We start from the raw sequence: 19,922 nt of genomic DNA on the forward strand, positions 1-19,922 counted from the left end.
AATTCTGCTGCCAATAAGAAACACATTTGAATAGTCAGAACAAACACAGACTCAAAGGCTAGAAAACAATCTTTCAAGCAAATTAGTATCAAATTAAACACCTGGAATTAAACAGCTCACTATCGAATAACTAGTGGTTTGGAAAACAAATCAAAAGATTCCTAGAAACAAACAAGAATAAGGACACGAGCAACCAGAACTTGTGGGACACAGCAAAAGCAGTGTTAAGAGGAAAGGTTATAGCTTTACAAGCATTCATCAGAAAGGGAGAAAGGGCCAAAATAAGAATTTGACTTCACAGTTTAAGATCTTAGAAAAAGACCAATAGAAAGAGCCCAAACTGGCAGGAGGAAAGAAAGATAAAATTTAGATCAGAAATTAACGACCTACAATACACACACACCAAAAAAAAAAAAAATCAATCTGAAAGATCAATGAAACCAAGAGCTTTTCCTTTGAAAAATTAAACAAGATCCATAAATCACCCACCCGGACAAGACCCCAAGTTGCTGCCCATGAACAGCTCCTCCACTCCTGAACAGTCATGATCCCAGACGCACACAAAACAATCTCGGAACCCAGCGGCTTCTGACAGAAATCCCTCTGGACTTCATTACTAAGATACCAGAAATCCAAAATTGCAGTGGTCACGCAACATCATATGCTCCTCGATAGCAATAGAAAACAAATTATCTTAATGATGCCTTTTTGACAGGTCTGATTGTTGGGGGGAAATTCCAAATAATAATAGTGGGTCTTCTGTTGAAAAATTGAATGTAATCAAAGTAAAGAGAGAGTAAAGTGAAAATCATCTGCCACACAGACAAGGGGAGGGGCGGGATGGGGGGGGGTATACTGAGGTTCTTGGTGGTGGAACATGTGCACTGGTGAAGGGAGGGGTATTTGATCATGTATGACCGAGACTTAAACCTGAAAGCTTTGTAACTGTTATCATGGTGATTCAATTAAAAATAAATAAATAAAAAGGGATAAATGTGCCAAAAAAATTCAAACCGAAAAAAATGTATTAGAAATTGGAAGTCCCTCAGAGTCTGGTTTCTCACAAAAACAAATGGTAGGCAGTGGTGTACTGCAGCATCTTTCTAATGTTTCCAATGTGCACAAAAACTTATTTTTCTTTTCAATAAACTGGTTCTATCTTACAACAGAAAAAAAGATAGATAAACCACTAGCAAGACTCATAAAGAGAGATAAAGAATGCAATAAAAAATCAGAAATGAAAGGGACAGGGAGTGGAGGCGGGGGGGAGCACAACAAAAAATGCAGATTCAAAAGATCATCAGAGATTACTTTGAGAATGTGTATGCCACAAAACAAGAGAACCTAGAAGAAACAGATAAATTCCTGGATTCCTGTAACTTCTCTAAACTGAACCACAAAGATTTGGAATACCTGAACAGATCTATCACTACTGAGAAAACTGAAACAGTAATCAAAAGTCTTCCCAAAAACAAAAGCACAGGCCCAAAGGGATTCACTAAAGAATCCTTTCAGACCTTTGTAGAGTAACTATTGCCAATACTTTTCAGACTTTTCCAGAAGAAACAAAAAATTTCTAGAACAGTTTCTAAGTGGCAAATACTATCCTGATAACAAAAGCAGACAGAGACACCACAAAAAAAAAAGAAAATTACAGGTCAATATCCCTGATGAACACAGATGCAAAGATCCTCAACAAAATATTAGCAAATAGACTCCAATGACTCAACAAAAATATCATACACCATGAGCAAGTGGGATTCATCCCAGGGATGCAAGGATGGTTTAACATTCTCAAGTCAGTCAACATAATACATATTATCAATAACAGAAATAATAAAAACCATATGATCATATATATATCAATAGATGCAGAGAAAGCATTTGACAAGATAAAGCACCCATGCATGATTACAAAATATATATATCAACAGAATGGGAGTCAAAGGAACTTTCCTCAGTAAAGTCAAAGCCATCTACCACAAGCCCACAGCAAGGATTATTCTCAATGGGGAAAAACTAAGAGCATTCCCTTTAAGATCAGGAACAAGACAAGGTTGCCCACTCTCATCACTTCTATTCAATACAGTACTGGAAGAATTTGCCATAGCAGTTAAAAAAAATATCAAGGGCATCCAGACAGGAAAGGAAGAAGTCAAGCTATCACTATTTACAGATGACATGATACTAAGAAAATACTAAAGATTCTACAGAAAAGCTCCTAGAAACAATAAGATTGTAAAATGGCAGGTTACAATATTAATACACAAAAGTTCATGGCTTTCCTATACACAAATAATGAATGAGAAGAAAGAGATAAATTTAAAAAATCCCATTCACAATAGTGCCTCAGAAAATCAAGTACCTTGGAATTAGCTTCAATAGAGAGGTGGAGGACCTATTAAAAACAAACTACAAAAAACTACTATAAGAAATAAAAGAGGGCCCCCCCAGCGCCATCTTATAGCACACAGCAACAAAGAAGAAAAGCGGCTGGAGGCCCCACAGCTCCCAAAGAATGCTCCAGGTTCCAAACAGAGCCAATATCACCAGGAGGTGCCAGATGGGGTAGGTGCTGCCATCCCGCCTTCTCCAGATGGAACCCCGGTGACCATGAGCTCCTACAAACATAGCTCTGGCATACGGGTACCAAGACATTTTTTCCGAACCACGCGGCCGCTCATGTGGCCGCGCTATATCTCCTTATATACAAAGTGATCAATAGAAAGTAAATCAGCCAACATTTCTCCCTGAAAATCAGGCTTAACTCTTTTGCAAACCACAACACCCAAAAGGAGAGAGAACAAAGGGTAATGCCCTGCCACAGAGGCAGGGTGGGATGGGGGGGATGGGGAGTGGGAGGGATACTGGGATCCGTAGTGGTGGGAAATGGGCATTGGTGGAGGGATGAGTATTTGAAAAAAATTAATCAATTAAAAAAAGAAATAAAAGAGGACACTAGGAAATGGAGAAATATCCTTTGCTCATGGATTGGGAGGATTAACATTGTCAAAATGGCAATACTCAACAAGGCAATATAAAGGTTCACTGCAGTCCCTATAAGGATACCTATGATATGTTTCAAAGAAAACAGACAAAACACTCCTGAAGACAAAACACTCATATGAAGCAATAAACCCCCATTCAGCTAAAGCAATCCTTGGGAAAAAGGAGATTGGTGGCATCAACTTTCCAAACTCCAAACTGTAAAACAAAGCTGTAGTAATTAAAACACCATGGTATTGGAATAGAATACCATGGTATTGGTATTGGAATAGACCCACAACTAAAATACAGAGTTAAATACTCTGACACAGACTCTCAAGTATATGATCACTTGACCTTTGATAACGGAGCAAGAAACGTGTGGTGGAGCAAGGAAAGCCTTTTCAACAAGTGGTGCTGGAAAAACTGGGACAGCTACGTGGAAAGAAAGAAAGAAAGAAAGAAAGAAAGAAAGAAAGAAAGAAAGAAAGAAAGAAAGAAAGAAAGAGAAAAAGAAAGAAAAAGAACTCAGACCTCTAACACAAAGCAGAAAAATCAGATAAAAATGGATTAAAAACCTAAATATCAGACCTGAATCTATAAGATACATGGAGGAAAATGTAGGCAGAATCCTAAATGATACTGAAGCTTAAGCTTTCCGTTCAAAGACGGAAAAATAAATAAATTAACAATGGAGACGTTACTGGGCCTGCTCGAGCAAATCAATGAACAATGAGAGGACAGTGACAGTGACAATTAAAAAAGAGGGGGCTGGAGCATAGCACAGCGGGTAGGGCGTTTGCCTTGCACGTGGCCGACCCGGGTTCAATTCCCAGCATCCCGTATGGTCCCCTGAGCACCGCAAGGAGTAATTCCTGAGTGCAGAGCCAGGAGTAACCCCTGTGCATTGCTGGGTGTGACACAAAAAGCAAAAAAATACAAAGACAAAACACAACTGACCAAGCAGGTGGAAACAAAGATAAACAAATGGGACTACATTAAATTAAGAAACTTCGTTACATCAAAAGAAACAGTGACCAAAATACAGAGAGAGCCCAGGGAATGCAAAAAATTATTTACCCAATATCCATCAGATACAAGCTTAATATCCAGGATTTAAAAGACACTGGTAGAAGTTTACAAGGAGAAAAAAACCTCCCAACTCATAAAAAAAAATGAGGAAAAGAAATAGACAGAAACTTCCTCAAAAAAGAAATACAAATGGCCAACAGGGAGATGCAAATCAAAACAATGAGATATCATCTTACACCACAGAAACTGGCATACATCCCAGAGAACAAGAATAACCAGTGCTGGTGTGGATTGGATACAGGGAGAAAGGGACTCTCATTCATTGTTGGTGGGAATGCCAACTAGTCCAGTCTTTTTGAAAAAGTTTGTACATTCCTCCAAAAGCTCAAAAATTGAGCTCCCATATGACCCAGCAATACCACTCCTGGGAATATATCCCAGGGATGCAAAAAAGCACAGTAGAAATGACATGTGCACTTGTATGTATATTGCAGCACTGTTCACAATAGCCAGAATCTGGAAACAATTTGAGTTCCCAAGAACAGATGACTGGTTAAAGAAACCTTGGTACATCTACACAATGGAATACTATGCAGCTGTTAGGAAAGATGAAGTCGTGAAATTTGCTGATAATTGGATGGCCCTGGAGAGTATCATGCTAAGTGAAAAGAGTCAGAAAGAGAGGGACAGACATAGAAGGACTGCACTCATTTGTGGAATATAAAATAATATATACGAGACTAACAGCCAAGAACAGTAGAGACAAGGGACAAGGGCATTGCTCCGTAGCTTGGAAGCCGGCCTTACATGCTGGGGAAAAGGCAGCTCATATAAAGAAAGGCCCACCAAGTAAAGGATGCTTGTAGGAACCTCTCAGGATGGGAGATGTGTGCTAAAAGTAGACTATAGAACCGAACATGATCACCACTTAATACCTGAATTGCAGACCACAACAACCAAATTAAGAGAGAGAGTAAAAGGGAATATGCCTGCCACAGAGGCAGTGGGCGGGGGGGGGGGGGGAGAGGGGGCGGGAAATATGGGGGGGTTGTTATTGGGAACATTGGTGGAGGAGAATGAGCACTGGTAGAGGGATGGGTACTAGATCATTGTATGACGGAAACGTAAGCACAAAAGTTTGTAAGTCTATAACTGTACCTCATGGTGATTCATTAATAAATAAATACATAAATAAAATAAATTAAGTTGATAAAAAAGAGTAAGATGAAAAATAACGTATTAAAAAAAGAGGACAAAAATAGTGTATAGTAAAATACATTTTTTTAATTAAAATGTATTACTTTTTTAGAGTTTGGAATGAAAAATACAACTTGAGAACTTGATATTTACTCAAGTATCACTTGGGAACAATCGCCCCATTGTTCATAAATTTGCTTGAGTGGGCACCAGTAATGTCTCCATTCATCCTTGTCACATGCTAGTGTAGCCTGATGGCATACTGAGGGCTCTTTCAGGGTCAGGGGAATGAAGACCATCATTATTACTGTTTTTGGCATATCGAACATGCCATGGGTTGCTTGCCAGGCTCTGCCGTGTGGGCAGGATACTCTCAGTAGCTTACCAGGCTCTCAAATATACTTAACTCAAAATATTTTCCTTAAAATTTGTGTTTTATTTTAAACTACCAGTCTCAGTGTTCTATATCCTCCCTCTTCCCACCTCCTCTTTCTCTCTTTCTCACACACACACACACACACACACACACACACACACTCACACACAAACACACATACACATATGTGCTCTCTCTTTTCTCTTCCTAAGATGTTCATAAGGACTTCAGACATACAATGTTCCAACATCAACCCTACCATCACTGTCAACTGCCCAGTACCATTTAATGGCAATGTGTGTCAACTTCCCACTTTGTCCCAGGTTTCCACCCATACCCCCACCCCAGCCTGACTCCTTAACAGGAACATTTTGAAATTTAATTATTGTGGTTTGGGTCCCACGTTCACAGTATTAATGACTCTGTGGTTATGACATATGTATATAGCATCTCCTTCTACACTTCCCTTGTGTTCTAAGATGTAGGATAACAATGATATGTTCTTTCTCTCTTGCCACCGAAAGCTTAGTTTATTGGGTTACACCATTCTCAGTGCTCTGGAGGTATTTCCATTCCTCTGTGTTTATCTTTAACGTCTCTGTGCTCTCTTCCCCAATAGGTTAATCATCTATATCCCCAAAGTAAAGTCAAAATCCAGATTCAGAAATCTCTGGATTTGTATTTGTAAGTCAAATACTGCTTTTCTCTTTTCCTTATGTCTTTTGAATAGTTTACTTTAGAGCAATGTCCTTTTTATGAAGACACAGGAAGACAGTTAATGCTGTGCTTTTGTAACTTGGGAATTAATTGACTGCGAATAATATTTATTCCTGAGCATCTCTCATATTTTCTTGACTTAAACCTCAGTTTCCCCTAGTTCCTAGCACCCCAAAAGCAGGGTCCCAATGAAGGGACTGGATGGACCCTGGCATTGAAACAGGACAGGCCAAGCACCATAAAACTTAACTATAAGAGCACGGTCATGGACAAATTCTGTCATGATCCAAAGAGAAACAACTGAACAAGGACCCTGCTTAGGGTTAAGAAGGGCTCATCTGGCCTGAGCACTGTAGTCTGGGATCTATGCAAGATGTCCCCAGAAGAGTCAGCCTATAAGCTTAATATATCTCTTACTGTGTCCATACAAAATGACTACTATTATTAAGAAGAAGAATTAAGATGAATGTTTAAATGGTTGTTGGACTAAGGAAAGGAGAAACACACCCCTAGATGGTATTTCACCCTTAGGTGGGTCATTTTACTGGATGAGAATTTGTCCTTGAAGAAGTTTCCCCTGAGAGAAGGACTTACATCTATTTACATTCTGCTGATCATATGACCCCACCTATGTGTAACTGTTACCCCAACCACTCATGATTTGAGGCTATAACTAAGGCTGTAAGAGAGGACACGAAGAGAGGGGGGGATAGGAGGAGGAATACAGGAGTGGGTGAGACTGGAAGGAGGCAGAGGGAGATGAGATCGGAATAAACTGCAACTGATCACCAACCAGCCTGGCCCTCGTTTCCTCCACCACCCATTGCCATTGGCCATCAAAGATGACGAAAGTGGCCCAAGACCACTGAACGCAGGTGGTAAGAGAGAACTGAAGTGTTGTACTCATTTTTAAATACACACTAAAACCCTGACACTTGACCTGCTACCTCCTCTCTGCCTCATATTACTCCAACCCACCTTCCTATTCTCTTTATCCTGGACTTTTCACTTCTTTAACCCCCAGTTTCTTGTTTTTCAATATGGTTCTGGATATTTGGGATCAATTATGATTCCATACAAATAACATGTATAACAAAGTATGATTTCAAACTTTATTATGGACTCTTCTAAGTCCTTCAAGAATGTTGTCTGAATTTGGGTAGGAATACATTGAATCTATGTATTAGTTTAAGAAAGTTATTTTGTCAATATTGATATTTCAAATCCATGAGCATGGAATATATTTCCAGTTTCAAAGGTCATCTATTTCTGGCTTAATTGTTTTGTAATTTTTATGGCAAAGATCTGTTGATTCCTGCTTTTGGGTATGAGTGTAATGTTAACTTCACAATGTTAGGAAGTATTCCTGTTTCTTCAATATTTTGGAAGAGTTAAAGGAACAAGTTATCAAAACCTATGGGACACAGCATAAGATGTACTTAGAGGGAAACTCATCAGAACTCGAGTTTAAGGATCAACAGCACTAACCTTCTCTAAAGGTTTGATAGAACTCACCGGTAAAACTACCTGGACCAGAATTTGTTTTAGGGAAGATTCCTGATTACTGCTTCAAATTCTTTGCTTGTGATTGGCCTGTTGGGGCTTTTGTGTGTATGTGATTACATGTTTCTAAAATTTGCCCATTTCTTCTAGGCTAACCAGCTGAAGTGAGCAGAGTTGTTCATAGTAGGCTCTAATGATGGCTTGCATTTCTAAGGCTTCTTTTGTAAGCTCTCTCCTTCCGTTTCTGATCATATTTATTTGAATACTGTCCATCAAAGAGGGAATCGAACCCAGGTCAGCTGCATGCAAGGCAAATGTCCTACCCACTGTGCAATCGCTCCAGCGATTTATTTGAATACTTTCTTTTTTTCCTCATTAGTCTAGCCGACAGTTTATTTATATTTTTTTGAATAACCAGCTTCTGGTTTTTTTTTTTTTTGTATTGAATCTTTCATTTCTATATCATTGATTTCTGCTCTGGCTTTTATTGCTTTTACTGTTTCCTTCCTTCTTCTGGTCTTTGTATTAATTTGTTGTTGGTTCTCTAGATGTTTGAGATATGCATTTAGGTTGTTGAGTTTATCTTTCTTTCTCCTTTCCTAATGTAGGCCCACATTGCTATGAGTTTCCCTCTAAGTACAGTTTATGCTGTCTCTCATAGTTTTTGATAACTTGTTTCTTTATTATCATTAGTCTCAAAGAATTTTTAAAAAATATCTTCCTTGATTTCTACTTTGATCCAACTGTTATTCAACACTGTGCTGTTCAGTCTTCTCCAGGCATTGAGTTTATCCACCATCCTTGCCCCACTGGGATAAAAATCCCATTTTATTGTGGTATACAATTTTTTTGATATGCTATTGGGTTGTGTTTGCTAAGATTTCGTTGAGGATATTATTTTGTTCTTTTTATGATAAATTTCTATATCTATGCAACTGTGATCTGAGAGAATAATCAGTATAATATTTATGTCTATGAATTTATGGAGGTTTGTCTATACCATAAAATGTGATCTATCCTGTAGAATGTTTCGTGTGCACTAAAGAAGAATGTATATTCAGTTTTTTGAGGATGAGAGGGCCTGTATATATTAATATAAACACGATTCCCAGCTCTTATGCCTTTACTGACATTATATTGAGCTGGTCTCTCCAGTGGTGATAGTGGAGAGCTAAGTCTACAACTTTCTTTAGATTGGATGTTGTTTGGTTTGAGATAAGCATGGCTGTCCCAGCTTTTTCTACCTATCGTTGGCTTATATGACTGCATTCCATCTTTTCACTCTGAACCTTCTATCTTCTGATTTGAGATATGTTTCCTATAAGCAGCAAATGGATGAATTCTGTTTCCTGATCTATTCCACCACTCTGTGTCTTTTGATGGGAGAGTTCAGTCCATTGATATTCAGAGAAATTACTGATATAAAGGGCTATGTTGCCATTTTACCATGCAGGATTGTTGCTTGTACAAGTGAATGTTTAGTTTATATACATGGTCTTTCAGTATTTCATGTGGCCGGCTTGATTATAGCAAATGTTGTCAGCTCTGTTTGTGTGAGAATGTTTTTATCCCTCCCTCCTATTTAAATGAAGCTTTGAAGGGCAGTGAACTCTAGGTTGAAAGTTTTTTTTCAGCATGTGATTTGAAATGTCATTCAACTCTTTTCTATCCTGTACCATTTCAGGGGAGAGTTTTGTTGCAATTCTCATGTTATTTCACTTATATTTAAGGTTTCTCTTCTCTCTAGAAGCTTTAAGAAGTCTATCTCTTTGGACTTTGTCATTTTGATTACTATATGTCTTGACATTTTTATGTTTGGGTTTATTTTGCTGATTACTCTTTGGGTCTCTTGAATCTGTATATCAGCCTCCTTCCAGAGTGAGAGGAAGTTCTTAGTTATAACCTCTACCACCACTTTTTCTTCCCCTTTCCCATTTTACTCTCCTTCTGGTATTTCTATAATTCAGAGATTGTGCCACTTGTAGTTATCCATTAAATACCTTACATTCTCTTTCATTCTAGAGCTTCTCTTTCCTTTTGCCAGTTCCCTATCAATACTGGCTCATATTCTGTTCTTCTATATAGCTATCTACAAGTGCAATACTGCTACTATGGCTTACAATCATGTTCTTTAGTTCCTTTAGTTCATTTTTTATGAAATTTCCATCCTCTCAATCAGTTCTTCTTTATGAATTGGTCAAATTTCTCATCTAGTGATTGCTTAATTTCACTGACCAGTACTTCTTTAATTTTTATTGCAATGCAGTGAGTGTTGATTTGAGGTCCTCATAATCAAGGATCAAAATGTTTAATGGGCTTGAGAATTTGCCTGGGTTCTGATCTTTGCCTGAAACAGCAGTTGAGTTACTTAGTTTCTCCACTGTTCTTTGAATTTCATGTGGATCTACAGGCCCAGTTCTTAAGAGCTTGTATGTTCAGTTGCTTATACCAGACTACTGCTAATAATACCCCTGTTTTTCAGATTACTTCACTTACCATGTAGTGCTATTAGACTAAGAGAAAAGGTTTTTGAACTAATCACTCCTTTTAGTTGACTGAGATATATGACTCTATAAGGTCAGTGAAGTATGTTTGTTGAGTTCACTTGAATTGTGAACTCAATATGAATTGTGTTCAGTAAGATTCTTGTGAGGACACTAAAGCTTCCATGCAGTGTTTGGGGCTCAAAAAACCAGCCCTCAGGGTCCTGAGTCTGAGGCTTTCCTTTTGCTAGCTGGCCATGGTGAGAAGATCAAGTGGGTGAAGGTCCAGTGCCTAAGAGCGCACACCTGGGTCAGAGAATTAGATCGATGCCAGACAAGGCAACTCCCTGATCCAGCAGCTGGGAGCTGGGGTAAGTGAGAAGGCAGTGCTCAGGGTCTCATGCTTTCAGTCTGGAATATGACCATCATGAGAGGAAGCAGGTGGTCTGAGTTCAGTTAAAATTTTTGATTGTTGATTTGCCCTTTAAATTTTTCTTGATAACCAGACAAAATTTAGTGCATAAAATAGACCTACTACAAATATAAAAGTAAAGTAAAGTAAAGGCCCTCCCGTTGATCGTCGATTAGCTCGAGCGGGCCCAGTAACGTCTCCATTGGAGACTTTGTTGTTACTGTGTTTGGCATATCGAATACTCTCGGTAGCTTGCCGGTTTCTCCGAGAGGGGCGGAGGAATCGAACTCGGGTCGGCCATGTTGGCCGCTTGTAAGGCGAACACCCTACTGCTGTGCTATCGCTCCAGCTCTTGGAAAATATGGGCAAGATAAAAAGGGAATATTCTATAGTCCTCTGATTAGGTTTTAGTATTTTAGTGAAAAGGCCTATGTCTCTGAATTGCGAAATTCACTAGCATTTGGCAGTCCTACCTACACCCAACATGCACAGACATTGTTTATTCCTTTTGAAGTAAGACAGAATGATTAGTTGATTTGAATTGAACATTCATTCCATAAGGCCAGTAGATTATGAGAGAACCCAAGTGGGTTATGTTCTGGTTTGGGGGTTTCTCCTGACAGCAGACTTGTGTAAGAAGAAGATTGCTACTATAAGAAAAATGCTCAGAAGTATTCCAGAATGGTTCCTTTTCCCTTTCTAATGCCAGAAGTCTAAAGGGACATTTCTTTGACATTTACAAGAGGACAAGGACAATCATCTGGTGATAAACTTAACTAGTGGATACCTCTCTACTACTGGCTCTTCTGGAGATTTTTTTTAAAATCTCAGAGTTGTCCTCACAGAGTTTCCAGTAAAAAAGCCTATTATATTTCAGGTTTTCTGACCCAGCACTGAGTTCTTGCTTCAGAATCTCTGCATCAGTTAACAATGACCTTCCTGTATTTACCTGACTATAAAGGTATTGATCTGTTATCCTTCTTTCCTCTCTCTCATATTCTATCCCAGAAGAACTACTGATTTTATATTATACAATTAGAATGGTGTGGAAATTTCTAGGACGCTTACATGTATAACACAAAACGAAGTCTGATGATAATTTTTTTCATATAATACCAAAGACATAACCAATGGAAGACAAGAACTGATAGGTTGAAATTCGTTACAATTCTAATGTCTGCTAAGACATATATTGTCAAAAAAATATGAAGACAAGCCATACAATGGAAAAATAAAATCAGCAAAAGACAGCTGGTTTTTTGTTTATTCTTTCTTTTTGGATCAGATCTGGCAGTGCTCAGGGTTTACTCCTGGCTCTGCACTCATGAGTCCTTTGGGGTGCAAGGGATGGAACTCAGGTCAACAGAGCACAAGACAAACATCCTACATACTGTAGTATCTTTCCGGCCCACAAAAGACACCTGACAAAGATCTGTTATTCAATTAAACTCTTGATGCGTCAAATCTGTTAGCATACATCTCACCAATTAATATCCACAGATGACAAATAAGCATATAATAAGAATCTCCACATTGTATGTCATCAGGGTAATTCAAATCAAAGAAGATTTACCATTACAAATCTATTAGAACACCAATCTGGAAAACAGACATCAAATAATTGAGAGGATGATGTCTCCTCATAGAGAACTGATACTTCCAAAAGCTAGCAGGTGAATGATAGTATTTGTCTAAGGAATCCTGAAGTGCAAAATTAAAAATAGTTTCTGAAGTCCAACTGTTTTACTTCCAATGTCCAATGAGTATAAGGATAGTCGGGCCCACGGTAAAAATCTGAGAAGGAATTTGAACCCATTCTATTTGAGTATACACTACCTTGAATAATTTTCTGCTGCTGTTGCCGAATTGCATCAAAACTCAAGCCTCTGGTCTCCTCTGGCTCCTCGAAGAGCCAAGGGTTAGGTAATTCTCGTTTGGCCCCTCCTGTCATCAGGCTAGACCTACAAACAACATTAAACATGTTACGTTATTCAAAATATATTCTGTTAAAAATTACTCTCAGAAGCACGAAGATGGTTACTCATGCATTCTTTTAATACATTTAACTCAACCACAACAAACCACCTTTAGTTTATGCTAGCAACCATGTACAGTGTTGGAAGAGATTTCAGGATGAATACTGTAAAAGTTTGATCCCTTAAAGAATTGAAGACTTTTAAAAGACCATGACAGCACATCAAATTCTTTTTTACTAATCCTTTAGAATGCATTTATGTCAAACATAAAGGAGGAAGAATCTCACATTTCAAAAACACACAAAACAGAGGTGGGTTTGAGATACTCCATTTTGTCAATCCCAATCCATAGATCATGGAGTCTACTTCAAACCCAAACCCAAGTGGACGCTAGTGTATCCAGTGAGATTATTATTGAAAAAGCTCATTATTTTGAAGTTGGTGATACGCAACAGTCATAATTCACTAACCTTACTCATAAGTATCAGTTAACTAAACAGAATGACTAATTGAAGACCCCTTGTTATAATCAAACAAGGTAAAGGAAATAATTTGAAAACCACATATATTTATCAGTAACAACTAAACAGATCAGTTTTTAAGTAACTGGGAATCTGAGCCTCCAAAATAAACACATATAAAACTCAATAAACATAAAGAACACATACACAATAAACATACACAATAATATACATAAAGAACAACGCGGAAAATAAGGAATACAAGTGCTTTGTCAGACAGAGATAGAAACCCAGGAAAATTCTCAAACCCATCAGAACTCTTGAGTCTGGATGATGAGACCTGAAATTAACACTCACTGCATTATAACAGAGATTAAGCAAGCACTGGCCAGTGAAATTAAGCAATCACTAGATGAAAACTTAGACCAACTCAAAGAAGAACTGATTCAGAGGATGACGGATTCCATACAAAATGAAATGAAGGAAATAAAGAACACAATAGCAAGCCATAGTAGAATTGCAAAAGAGAACCAGATGGATAAACCTGAAGACAAAATACTAGTCAGCACTGATAGGGAACTGGCAAAAGAAAAGAGAAACTCTAGAATAGGAGAGAATTAAGGCACTTAATGGATAACAGAAAGAACAATCTCTGAATTATAGGAATACCAGAAGAAGGGGAAAGGGAAAAAAATAGTGGGAGAGATTACAGTTGAAAACTTCCCCATTCTCTAGAAGGAGGCTGAATATACAGATTCAAGAGGCTCAAAGGGTATCAAGCAAAATAGATCAAAATGGAACAACATAGTAACCAAAATCTCAAAATAAAAAGAGAGACTTCTTAAAGCTCCTAGAGAGAAGAGAAACCTAAAATATATGAGGGAAATGACAAAAATCACAACAGATCTCTCCCTAAGAAATGGTAAAGGAAAGAAAGGAGTGGAATGACATGTTCAAATCACTCACTGAAAAAATTTCAAACTAGAATCCTCTGGAAAGCTGTAATTTAGTAGGGAAGGAAAGATAAAAACATTCACAGGCAAGCACGAGCTGACAGCATTTGCTACAACTAAACCAGACCTGAATGAGAACGACTGAAAGACCATTTATACAAACCCAACAGTCAATTGTAGAAGAAACAACCCCAAACAGAAGAGTGGATATATAACCCTTTATATCAAGAATTTCTCTGAATATAAATGGACTGAAATCTCCCATCAAACAGCAAAGAGTGGCAGGATGAATCAGGAAACAAAATCCATCCATCCATTTGGTGTTTATAGAAAATACCTCTAAAATCACAGGATGGACACAGGCTCAGAGTGAAAAGATGAAAATCATACAAGCCAATGGTAAAGAAAAAAAAGCTGGGAAAGACATATATATATATACAAAATATATATGTATATATATATATATATATAACCAAACAATATTCAATCTAAAGAAAGTAATTAAAGATAGAGATGAACACTGCTTATTAAGGGAATAGATCAAGAAGTACTAACATAAACACCAAAGGTAGGATCAGCAAAGTTTATAAGGCTTTAGCTCACAAAGTAAAGAAATAAATGAATAGAAAAATAATAGCACTAGGGAACTTCAACACCCCACTGTCACCACTGGATAGATCAACTAGACAAAATATCAGTAAAGATATAAGGGCAAAATGAAGTGAAAATTTAGAAGAGCAGAGAATGATGGATATATATTCTGGGCCTTACATTCTCAAAAATCCAAATACACATTTTTCTCTAGCATACAGTGAAATATTAGTGCAAAAGACAAACCTACATTAATTCACAAACATATAATCATACCAAGTATTCTATCAGGTCACAATGCCACAGAGACAGAAATTAATCATAAAAAAGAAGATGTAGAAAAAATCTAACAAATCTAACACCTGGAGACTCAACAAGAGAAAACACAGGAGGAAATTTTAAAAATTCCTTGAGACAAATGATAATAAAGAAACAAGTTATCAAAATCTCTGGGACATAGCAAAAACCATACTTAGGGGAAAACTCATAGCAATACAGGCCTATGTTAGGAAAGAAAAAAATAAAATCAAGAACCCAAAAGTGCACATCTAAAATATCTGGAGAACCAATAACAAATGAGTCCCAAAATTGGCAGAACAAAATAAATCATAAAATCCAGAATAGAAATCAATGATATAGTAATCAAGAGGTGATAATTTAAAAAATTAAAAATTAAAAAAATTAAAAATCAATGAAACCATTTTGTTCTCTCTCTCTTATTATGTGGGATGGGGGGATGGGGGGTGGGAGGGATACTGGGATCCGTGGTGGTGGGAAATGGGCACTGGTGGAGGGATGGGTATTTGATCATTGTATAATTGAAACCCAAGCACAAAAATTTGTAAGTCTACAACTGTACCTCATGATGTCTCACTAATAAAAATTTTTAAAAAATCAATGAAACCAGAAACCAGTTCATCAAAAGAATAAATAAGATTAGACAAACTTTGGCTGACTCAGTAGGGAAAAAAAGGCACATGAAAAATGCTTATCGACACTTATTATTACAAAAATCCAAATCAAGACAACAATGAGATACCATCTCACACCAGTGACAATGGTACATACCCAAAATTACTGGGAACAATCTCTGTGGGTGGGGATGTAGTGTAAAAAGAACTGTCATCTACTGCTGGTAGGAATGTTATCTGGTTCAACTACTATGGAAAACAGCAGGGAGACTTTACAGTAAACTCAAAATTGAGTTGCCATATGACCACTTGGATATGTACATCCTGGACATAAAAACCCTTCATTCAAAAGGGCATGTGGACATCATTATTCATTGCAGCACTCAGTAATAGCTAAGATCTGGAATCAATCTAGACATCCACAACAGATTAATGCATCATGGAGATGTGGAATATATGGAATACTAGGTAGCTGTAAGGAAAGATGAATCATGCAATTTACTGTGATATGGATGGAACTGGAAGGTATCATGTTAAAAGGAGGAAGCCAGAAGAAGCATAATATCACTTATATGTAGCATTTAGAGTAACTGTAATTATGCAATAGTTTAACAGGGGGATCATAATCCTTTGTCCCAGAGTAGAGGGAGGATGAGGAAATAAATAGAGTGAAGGGGAAGGAGTAAAGAGATAGAGGAGAAGCGACAGGGTCAGGGTCAAGATGTCAAGGAGATTCAGATACATAGGTGGTGTTAAGGAATGATAAAGATAAATATCCAAACCACAGAGTCAACAACAGTGAAATAATGAGACCCAGATTTTTTTTTTAATTACTGAGCTTACTTGAACAAATGCCATGTCGGTGAAGCCTTCAGGGTCAGGTGAATGAGACCAGTTGTAGTTACTGGTTTTGGTATATCGAATACACAACGGATAGCTTGCCAGGCTCTTCCGTGCGGGCGGAATACTCTCGGTAGCTTGCCAGTCTTTCCGAGAGGGATAGAGGCTTTTGTGGCGACCTCTAATCACCCTTGTAGGTGTTACCATATTTGAACCCTATCAAGTATGGTATGACAATTCCGGAAGATGGGTATTTAGCCGCGCGGGTCCGGAAAGCGTCCTGGAGTGTGGCGACGGCTGGGTAGTGGAGGTAGTGTCGATAGTGGAAGTCTGCCAGTGGGGTATTTATCTGGGTAGGGTGGGTCTTCTGTGCGCAATCCGATCCCTGGGTGGTTGATGGAAGCAGACAGGGCAGGGTAGGGTGGAGCTCCTGATTAGAATCCCTTTGTCACCTGTGGTTGGTGGGAGCAAGCAGAGAAACTCTGTTCCTGGGTCGACTGGAATGGGAAGGAATGGGAGTGAAGATAGATGGTCGGCAACTACACCACCTCCGCTTTGCTGATGACATTGTTTTAATAACACCAAACATCAGCCAAGCGGCACAAATGCTGGCCGACTTTGACCGTGAGTGTGGAAAGGTAGGACTACAGCTGAATCTCACGAAGACAATGTTTATGAGAAACAGCCTTGTTCCTGATGCCCCATTTGCTCTCAATGGAACGACCATCTCCGAATGCAACAGCTATGTGTACCTAGGTCAAGAGGTCAACATGACAAATGACCTGGCACCCGAGCTGTGCAGGAGGAAGAGAGCGGCTTGGAACGCCTTCAAGAACGTCGAAGAAATAGCTAAGAGGACGGAGAAGAACCTCCGGCTCCGGGCACATCTCTTTGATTCCACTGTTCTTCCTGCATTAACATATGCCTCAGAGACCAGGGTCCTACCCAAACAGCATGAGACTGCTATTCAGGTCTCCCAAAGAAGAATTGAAAGAGCTATGCTTGGAATATCACGTTTCACTCAAATGAGAGAAAGAATCCAGAGTTCCGACATCCGTCGACGATCAAGAATCAGGGACGCTGTCTCATTTGCCAAGGTGTCAAAAATCAGATGGGCTGGTCACATAATGAGATTTAAAAGACGACCGCTGGACTAGAGCTGTTACTGACTGGATTCCACGGGATGTCAAAAGACCGCGTGGCCGCCCACCTACCAGATGGTCAGACTTCTTCGTCAAGATCATGAACCATCGGTTTGAGGCTCTTCATGTTCCCAGAGCGAAGAGATGCCATTGGGCTACACTAGCACGTGACAGGGACAAATGGAGACGTTACTGGCGCCCGCTCGAGCAAATCAATGACTAACGGGAAGTTAAGTGATTAAGTGATTAAGTGACTTGAACAAATATCCATTCAAATCTGGCAGTGCCAAATCTATGACTAACCAGAAGTGGTTAAGGGATATCTCACAGCAAGAGGCTGGAGCAAGATTTTCATTAAAATGATGCTGAAGGAAAGCAAAGAATTTGATTTGTCACAGCTGAATCTGTTATCTCATTTGGGACTACCTTGTCAATTTTTTGCAGATCCTTTTACTTGGACTTATGTGTAGAGACTTAGGCTTAGTTTTGGTTTACTAGGTTGGCTACTAATACAACAGAACTGCCTTGGTTTTTTTAATTTAATTTTATTTATTTAATATAGAAAAATTCACAACTTTTGATACAATTCTACAGCTAAAATTTATTACACAACAAAGCTCTGCTATTAAAAACAGTAAGTATAAAAAATCTATGTAAAATTTGCTATATCTGGTTGCAGGGTTAAGTCCTTGTCTAAAAATTTATTAAGTTGCTTGTTGCTTTAGGCAATGCTGCCTGGTGTGCATCTCCTAAGAGACTTAATCAGGAAACAATTGTGGGAGGAAGGTGAGCATGCCGGCTGGGGCTTTCAGAAGTACAGTGGTTTGGGGTAAGACCTGAACTTTAATAATGAAACTTTAAAAGATGTCTGTCAATATGGCAGCCTGGGATGGCAGGGTAGGAGAGGGAACCTGAGAACACTGGTGGAAGGAAATTGACACTGGTGGCAGGAATGGTGATGGAACACACACACACACACACACACACACATACACACACACACATATATATAGAGAGAGAGAGTGTATATATACACTATATATATTTATATATATAACATATATATAACATACAATCATGATTAACTTTGTAAATCACAGTCCTTTAATAAAATTTAGGGGAGAAAAATTATATAATTGTATGTAGCACACACACAAAATGATCATATAAAATTTTAATGAAAAGCACCGATTACTCACAGAAACACAGTGTTTCAAATCCAATTTTATAAATATATTGTAGCTTTATATCATAATAAATTCTGAGATATCAGTATCAAATTTTGTTTCTCCTAGTAATTCACTTGTCACTACTATAATGTATTAATTCAGATATATTACAGTCCAAGGAACAGATAACACATATTTGACTTTAGAACCCATTTTTATAGAGGTCTTATAACAAGTATCTCCTTTATCCTGCCCCAACCTGTCCACATTCCATCCTTGCCAATAGGATTTTGTTCATAAAACCATCAAAACCCAGAGAGAGGCATTCACTACCGGATATTCTTTATATAACTCATATAATATGATGATAATGATGATGTGACACAATATTACCAGCAATAATAATAGCTAATACATATGTGCAGGCACAGCCCAGGCTGTTCATGCACATTCTCTCACACTTCCATTATTTGTTTTCCTTGGTTAGAAATCATTTCTATATTATTCTTTGGTGTCATATAGATAAGTGTTAGATAGAATGCAGGAACTGTAAACTTGTCTTTCTTTGTATTTTGAGTGCAGGGCCTATCTAAGAGTGCTCAGGTCACAAAGGCCAAGTATAGCAATGATGGCTCAATGCTTCTCAGGCCCCGCAGTGTAGACCACATGGTGCCCCTGGGAGTGTTCAGGGGCCACCAAAACAAGACTCAGGTACTTGAGGTTTATACCTGGTGAGGCCGAGGGTTGGGGACCATGTAATGCCATGGATCAAAACAAGAATGTGTAGAACTAAAGCTTGCAACTCTTACACCTGTGCTATCTCCCTAGTCCTGAAAATTACTCCTGATTAAACTACACACACTTTCCAAATCAGAGAATGAAGGAAGAGCTGTACACATGAGCTTTAGTCATGGCTCCACCATGCACCAATAATATTTGAGAGTTACGTCTACCATAGGGTTGCTAAGGATTAAATAATATAATCCATGTGTTAAAAACTGTTTTCTAAAAATAACTATGTGGTATTGGAGGAGGGAAAAACAAGTCTGTTTCTGCTCTTAGAAGCATAAATTCTTAATAGAAATGTTGCATCTATCTGTGGGATTTGAACGAGGGGGAGAACATGCAAATTGTGTGCAAAGTGCTTAATACAATGCCTGGAAGATAATTGTAA

At 38.3% G+C, this 19,922-nt stretch overlaps 1 protein-coding gene across 1 annotated transcript in view; it reads right to left on the bottom strand.

Moving 5' to 3' along the window:
* The window catches only part of STX8 (syntaxin 8), a 343,238-nt gene that overhangs the window by 245,295 nt on the left and 78,021 nt on the right, over positions 1 to 19,922 (bottom strand). Inside the window, exon 5 of the mRNA XM_056114921.1 lies at positions 12,542 to 12,666. Within this exon, the coding sequence (XP_055970896.1) occupies positions 12,542 to 12,666 (125 nt within the window). The remainder of the gene's footprint in view (positions 1 to 12,541; positions 12,667 to 19,922) is intronic.

This window comes from Sorex fumeus, unplaced genomic scaffold (assembly GCF_029834395.1).
Source record: "Sorex fumeus unplaced genomic scaffold, SorFum_2.1 ptg000028l, whole genome shotgun sequence".
Taxonomy (NCBI): domain Eukaryota; kingdom Metazoa; phylum Chordata; class Mammalia; order Eulipotyphla; family Soricidae; genus Sorex; species Sorex fumeus.